Raw genomic sequence first — 7,720 nt, 5'->3', positions numbered from 1 at the left:
GAAATCCACAGTAAACATTTTCTCTCCTCCACTGATGCAGCTTTTGAGTGTCGTGGCTCCAAATGTCATCTGTTAACTCAAAAAACACAAGACAGCGTGACCGACGCGTTAGTAATGTCTCCACCATCATCATCATCATCATCATCACCATCTGACGCATTCGGCCTGTTCACCCACCCTTTAGCTTCACACACACCGCGCACTCGCGCGCGCGCACGCGCTCACGCACCGTGGTGTAACCCCTCCCTCCTCCGGTGCTGCAGAACTATATAAATCACCTCTGACGGAGTTTGAAAGCAAGGTGCAAACTGATCGAGGAGGAGAGAAGAAAGCCATCCTCGACATCTGCTGCTGGGAAAAACCACCTGTTGTTCCGACTTCTACCTGAAACCTCCAAACTCCTCTCGAAGTAAGTCTGAACACTTCTTACTTTTCTTCGTTTATCCATCTGTAACGTTTTCACGGGGACGAATCCAGGACGAATAACATGGTTTTAACCTGGTCTATAGAGAAAAAGTTCATGTGATCCATGACAGGCTTTTTTCCCCCCAGTATTTGGAGAAATAAATGCAGATTGCAGAGAAGACAATTTTCAACTTTTGGGAGCAAAATTTCCTAAAGAGATGTTGCGACCTCGAAATCTTTGTTTAGTCGCTGCCTTTTTTCTTTAACTTTTGCACATAGACCAGCAAGAAAAGAAAAGCATCTGATGTCATTACCTGATCAATAAATAAATAAATAAATAAATAAATATATCTGTTTTTCAATTTACTAGATGATTTCTGAGGATGTGCCGTTTGCAATCTAAGAAGAAAAGCGCGATTTAACGTTATGGCTAGATATAAGGAGCTAAAAGAAGTAAGAAAAAAATATTGTTTTGGAGGAGATTGCAGCCACTTAAAAAAAAAAAAAAAAAAAAAAAAAAAAAAAGACCCCATCCAGCTCTGTGTTCAGCCTCTTCTGTCAGCAGCCTGCACGCGTCTGTGCAGGTATAAAACTGATCCTGGCTTCACTGTTAAACTCGGCCTCGTAGCTCTCAGGTCGTGTTTGTGCAGGAAGTTTGGTTAAAGTATGATCGTCTGCAGGAGCTGCTGCTGGCTGCGCGTTCAGAACCACGGACAGCGCGCATCCACCGACACAAGGTAAACATGTCGGTCTGTTTGATACCGCATGGCCTCACTGCAGACATGCAGGAGCTGACCTGCTCTTTTTCACTGATTTTTTTAAAAAAAAATGCATTGTAACCCCGTTTCCCCTACTGCAAACATCGGAGGCAGCAGTAGAAAGAAGCACAAAGGTAATCCAGCTGTAACAGGACACAACTCAGACCCGAAGTTAATGATATTTAATGGGTCTGACTAAACAGGCAGCGAAATCAGCGTTAGAATAAATGATCAAATGATGAGAGGGATTGAAGGTTTTTTGTTTGTTTGTTTGTTTTTGTTTTTTTGTTTTCTCTCAGTTGTTTTTTTTTTTTTTTTTTTTTGTGTCACATCTGAGGTTTTACTGCCTCTTGCCCTCCTCAGCAACTTTTACCTGACTGTGGCGGGCATTGATGCCCATTCATTCCCACAACTAAGACTAAGATGAATATTTAATATCTTAACATCGCTATTATTTTTTTCTATGAATAGTACTTGTTGTAGTAGTCTTATTGATAATAATCATGATAATAATGATATGAAGCTCACATTAAAGAAAGTATAGAACTGCCTGACAATACGCTAGAACTGAGATTTCCCTGCTGCGACAGCATGCCCAGCATTATTAACACATCTGTGCAGCACACAATGATTAATTATGTCCATTTCATAATAACCACCAAAACCTCCCTGAAGACGTGTGAAATGAGTTTCCTCAGCTGGACTTAATCAATTCTCTTCATCCTCCTCAGGAACTAAGCAACACTCAGCCAGGGAAGTCTGACAATAAGTCAATCTAATGCCTGAAGAGGTTTTTTTTTTTTTTTTTTTTTTTTTTTCTGTACATGATACATATTGACTTGTTTAGCTGCTTCACACACATCTCTATTTACTCGTCAGCCAGCTGAGGCTGAGTGGACGTTTTCTGGGAAAATAAATGACAGCGTATTTCCACTCCGTGCCCCTCAGGGGAGGTTTGACATGCACCAAACATTTTTCTCATTATAAAAGAAAGCGAAAATGTCTTTATCAGCCCTTGTGGCACCTCCACTCTCCATTTCCTTTAGAGATTTTAAGATGTCATGGGATTAATTCAATCAAAAATCCATGATAGGAGGTGATAGTTTCTTTTTGCTTATTGATCTTTTAATGAAAGATCTTCCAACTTCATCCCTCTGAACAAAGATGCAATGGAAACAAAAAGACTCTTCATCACACACCACAATTACCACAATCAAATAGTAGCTGAAGAAGAAAAATGCATTACAAAATCAAATAATTAAGACTGATCATCCTGATTATTCTGTTAGAGTTAATCCAAAACTTCGGAGCCTCAGCTTCCACAACTCCCCGCGTCCTGCTGCCCTGTTCCAGATGGCCGTGATGCTGAAGCCGTGGACGGTGCTGGTGGCTGTAGTGCTGTGTGTGCTGGTGTGTCTGGGAACGCTGGCGGACGCCTACCCCCCAAAACCTGAGAACCCCGGAGAAGATGCCCCACCCGAAGAGCTGGCCAAGTACTACACCGCCCTGAGGCACTACATCAATCTGATCACCAGGCAGAGGTATGTGCACACACACACATACAATACACATCCAGCGTGTGGGACGGGTATTTATGGTACATGCATGTATGTGTGTAGTTTAATAGTTGGGGGGGGGGGAGTTGTCCAAAATGATGCAGCTGCCAAATCACTGGTGTTGAGAGGAGAGCTGGATCTTATATTTAATATTCAGACTTTATACCTCCACAGACTTCCTCAATGTCTTTTCCAAATGTGAAAATATAAAATGAAGTAAAATACCAAAATTAAGATTTTACTGCAGTATCGCTGTATCTAAGTGGGATAATAATTTTCACAGTAGGCACCATTGCACACGCACTATATGTGTATAAAAAAAAAAAACTTAATTCATGGCAAACAGTGTCTATTCAGTGAATATTCAAGACACTTTTTTTTTTTGTAATTCACTACAACTATAATAATAATAAACTGGGCACCATTATGACCCACAGTGATCTTCTTTTTTTCTTCTTCTTTGTCTTCCTGGCAAATCTGACAAGGGAACACAGAATAAAATACAATAAAATCCCTCCTTGTCTTTAATTAAAAAGTCAGACTAAGCTCCATTTATCCAAAAGAAACACGACAACTATCCCCCCTGTTTTCTGTTCACCCCTCCCTCCCTAAAGACTTTTACACAGTCCTGAAGGTTCAGTCTTAAAGTTATGGAGGTTCCTCATCCTCCTCTGTGTAACAGACCATATGTGGATTCCCAGGTGTGGATCTTCAGGTGTTAAACTCTTAAAAGCATCTTTTTTGCTTCTTTAGTCCACATTTCACATTGATTTATTCAGGTCATTGTAGAAACTGAGTTTCCTGCTCCTACTTAAGCCTGGAGCTCCGTGGATGTGCAGTGCACTTCACGTCTCCTCCACCCGCAAACCCTTCGCCCTCACACGGGAGCTCAGTACATTAGATTACCAGCCACTCTCCAAAATCTCCAGGCCACCAAATCAACGAAACCAGAGCAATAATCGGCACAGATGGACCCAAGACAGAATCTCAAATCCAGTTAGTGAGGCCTGAGACGAGGCCTGCTGCTCTCAGGTATAAAAGTCAGGATGAAATTGTCAGATGGCGTATTTTTTGATTTGAAGCAGTCCAGCTCATCTGTTCTTATTCATGAAAGCCAAATGGGTCATTGATATTTGGATACTCAGTTTAGTGAAGACTCCTAATGCCATTGAAAGTCAATTTGTTTCAAGTTAGACGTTTTTTTCATTTCGCTGGCAGTTGCAGATGAAGATCATATGTCATAAGGGAACTCATGGTCGTATGCTGGGGAATGTGATGGGCGTGTGCTTAAAGCTCTGCACGCTAGATCAAACTGATGGATCTGGGCTGTCAGGTGCTTTTGGTGCTTAACAACTGTATATATGGCAGCTCAGAGCTTTGTATACCTGCACGAATACACGGGAGTCTTTACCAAAGACATGAAAACCAGATAAATCATCGATCAGTCATTGTGGTGGTTTAGCAGCGTTTGGGTGGGAGCATTTTTCCACCATGACTTCAACTGATTTCAGCTCTCACACTTCAGAAAACACTTTTGGGTGAGGTTTAAGCCAGTTTAATTTTAGGAAGTCTCCTGGAAAGAACTATGTAATTATACAGAACATAGCAACAAAGTTCTGAGACTGTTTTTGTTGGTTTAGTTTGATTGGTTCAGTTTAAAAGCAGTTGTTCATTTTCAGAGGAGATTCCAGTCAAAGTTTAATACAATGACCTGAAAAAAGAAGTGAGCAGCTATCAATGAAAAGGATTAAAATCATTTTAGAGACTTTTTAGAAAGCACCCACGCTGTGATCCTCAGGCATTTCCTTTAGATTACACTCACAGAGCCAAGCAACCAAAAGCAGACCTGGGTCTTTAAACCAAACTTACCGTTGTTCTTTCCAAATCCTCAAAGACACAAACACAAAAAATATTCAGTTTGTGGCACAATAAAGCAGATTTTCTCCAGTCTTATCCCTAATTCATAGAAAGATTGCTCAACTTGTACAATGTGAAGCAAAATAATTAGTTTCATTATCATTTTTATTATATATTGAAGTTACCCTCCAGTATTTAACATTTTCATGCAAAATAACATGAAGAGTCTTAGATGACTGTGGAAATAGAACAGCAGCTGGTCCCTCTGGGTCTTACAAAGATGGCCAGATATCACCGATATGAAGAGGCAAACTGACCACTGATTACAGACAGTAAGAAAGAAAGACAGCCTGAGCAGGGAAAAATTGCACTAGAGAAAGTAGATATACAGAGAGATCAGGGAAGATTAGATGGAGAGAAAGACATTCAGATAGGTAATAAGACAATAAGAGCAGGACCAACCAGGGAGACTCAGGGAGATATATGGCTGCAGACGGGCCATTATCAGGGCGCAAAACATTTTACATCCTGATGTGTCGCACTGTGTGACAGCTGAGACAGAGAGCGTGAGCTGCTCGATTACTTTCCTACAGGCGAAGAAACGCGCACGCACACGCACGCACCTCCCTGTGCGTGTAACGAAGCATAAGATTGGGTGCTGGGGTCATGGGGGTGGTGGAACAGGTGGTTGATGGGAAAATAGGGGAACTGCAGGTCGCGCTGCAGGGGTTTCGTTGAGTTGCGCTGTTCCATGCACACACACACACACACACACACACACACACACACACACACACACACACACAGAGAAACACACACACATTACCAAGTAAACTTTCTGTTAAACGCCTCTGTGATTTTACATTTGCAGCTCTCTTGGAGCCCTGGTTTCCTTATCAAGAGAATTATAAGACTCATCCAGACTTGGAAATGACATCCTCTTACACACACCAACATTTAAACACACACACGCCAGCATGCACGGTTTTGTAAAATTAAAGCCTGGGGAACAAAGTGAGGGGAAGTGAACCAATATATTAAAGGCAGACAGACGAGGGTAAGAGGACACAGACTACTATTTTGAAAAACAGTGTTGCTTTCATTTGTGCCAACTGCATATTTTTATGGGAAATGTAGGATCCAGTGTTTTGACTCATTTTAGAGAGAAAATCAAAGCTATCCTCACTTCTATTTTGCTTTGAATCTGTCTCTTGTGAGTCCACCAACTTTGTAGATGTGAAAAACTCTATCTGCAGCACATGCAAGTAGATCATGAAGTAATCTTGAAATAATACTGTTTAAGAAGGATGGGGATGGATGATGATGAGGTGTAAGTGACTTAATATAAGATGTGCTATGTATTTTTAACAAGCCTAACAGTCTGCAGCAGCTTTGTGAGGCTGTACTTAAGCACAACGTTGCTAACATCAATATGCTAACATGCTCACAATGACAGGTATTACCTTCACCATGTTCACCACTTCAGTTTGCATATTAGCATACTAACACTTGCTAATTAGCGCTAGACACAAAGTATAGCCGAGGCTGATGGGAATGTCATTAGTTTTGCAGGTATTTGATCATACCATCACATGACATGATCATCACCATTTTGAGAAATTTCCCTGGAGAAGTGAAATCTTCAACCTAGAGGTGGCGCTAGATGAAAAGCCAGTGGAGGGATGCGTCCTCTGGACACTATGGTTCAAGGCTGTCCATCCAATAAAAACTGCTCTCCTTATCTCTCTCCCAGGTATGGAAAGCGTTCAGCTCAGGAGGATGTGGTTGCAGAGCTGCTTTTCGGTGGCGACAGCAACAGAGACCAGAGATCAAGGTAAAGACCCTCACGCACATCAGCTGAAGGAGTCATGTGGCCTGGAATGGACACAAATGAATGTTAATAGCTAAACAAGCAATCACACCTTCTTCCCGTTCTTCCACAGATACGACGGCTCCTACATGTGGTGACTCCTCCACCCCGCTCCCTCCTCATCGGGCATTCCCTCTGGGCGCATCCCACAATGCACCTGGAGGGGCCAACATGTGCCTCTCACCTTTGACCCCTGAACACGACTCCAACTAATGACCATCACTGACCGGAACTCAAGCTCTCTCTGTCTCTTTTGTCGCTGTCTCTCTCATTACAACAAAATTGTAAATAATTTATTATTGAAATAAAATATATATATGAGATCAGAGCTACTAATCAGAAGGTAGAACTGTGTCTGTGTGTGTGTGTGTGTGTGAGCATTAACGTCCCTCTACTGTCCAACACTGTCTAGAGGAGGAAATTCTTGTTTTACTGTTGCTACAGAATAAATGAATAAAAACTTTTCTGTGTGATTAAAACTTGTATTGATGTACTGATTTTACTCATCTTACACCTCTGGATAATGGATCATTAAAGGCACAATATGGCACACTTTCCTGGGTGTCTTTTTGATAGCTCAGGACAACAACAGAGCTCTATGGCACAGAGGAACAAGATACATCAGGCTTGCAAGGGTTTTGTTCACTACACCAATATACATAGAATATAAATGAGGGCGAAACACAGTGGGGCCTGCAGCTTTATCTGCATGGCTTTAAGGCATGAATGGATATTACTTCACAGTGCAAGAAAGTAAATGCCATTCGTCTTTGTTAAGAATTCATCACCATATTAGGTTTGAGACTCATGATTGTTGTGGAAAAGCACTGGCAGCCTCTACAGACATCTAACTTGCATTTCACGTCGTAGCCCATCGGATTGGATTTTCAGGAACATCTGCTGAATTGTTTTCCAGCACATAAAAGAAAACGGAGGCTCTTCTTCCAGAGCAAACGGTGGATAAGCTGTGAGGGGTTTAGGGTCAGGTTAGGGAAGGAGAGGCTGATGGAAAGATCAGTTCCAGTACGTTTAGCCTCTTCAGGGAGGAGCAGACATTGGGTGTAATGAGAAACCAGAAACACTAACATTAACATTACTACGAGTGTCAGCAAGCAACTGGTAACCTCAAATGTCTTCCTGGTCAATCAGACCGTAGTCGAGACCTCTGTCTAACTTCTTTCCATTGATTAGCATAAGTAACATAACATTAATTCCACTGTGATGGAAGATAACATATAGTACATTTCTGTTACTGAATGACTTGACAAAACAAA

General features: G+C 41.6%; 1 protein-coding gene across 1 annotated transcript; it reads left to right on the top strand.

Annotated features, from left to right (window-relative positions):
* The first annotated feature begins 279 nt into the window (after positions 1-279).
* Positions 280-7,001, top strand: pyya (peptide YYa). The gene is made up of 4 exons (XM_076752500.1): positions 280-409; positions 2,517-2,704; positions 6,330-6,410; positions 6,520-7,001. The coding sequence occupies exons 2-4, from the start codon at positions 2,517-2,519 to the stop codon at positions 6,542-6,544; spliced, it is 294 nt and encodes a 97-aa protein (XP_076608615.1). The 5' UTR covers positions 280-409; the 3' UTR covers positions 6,545-7,001.
* Positions 7,002-7,720: the final 719 nt, after the last annotated feature.

This window comes from Chaetodon auriga, chromosome 16, assembly GCF_051107435.1.
Source record: "Chaetodon auriga isolate fChaAug3 chromosome 16, fChaAug3.hap1, whole genome shotgun sequence".
Classification (NCBI taxonomy): domain Eukaryota; kingdom Metazoa; phylum Chordata; class Actinopteri; order Chaetodontiformes; family Chaetodontidae; genus Chaetodon; species Chaetodon auriga.
Note: the sequence above shows the minus strand (reverse complement) of the source record. Positions and strands in the feature narration are given on the sequence as shown.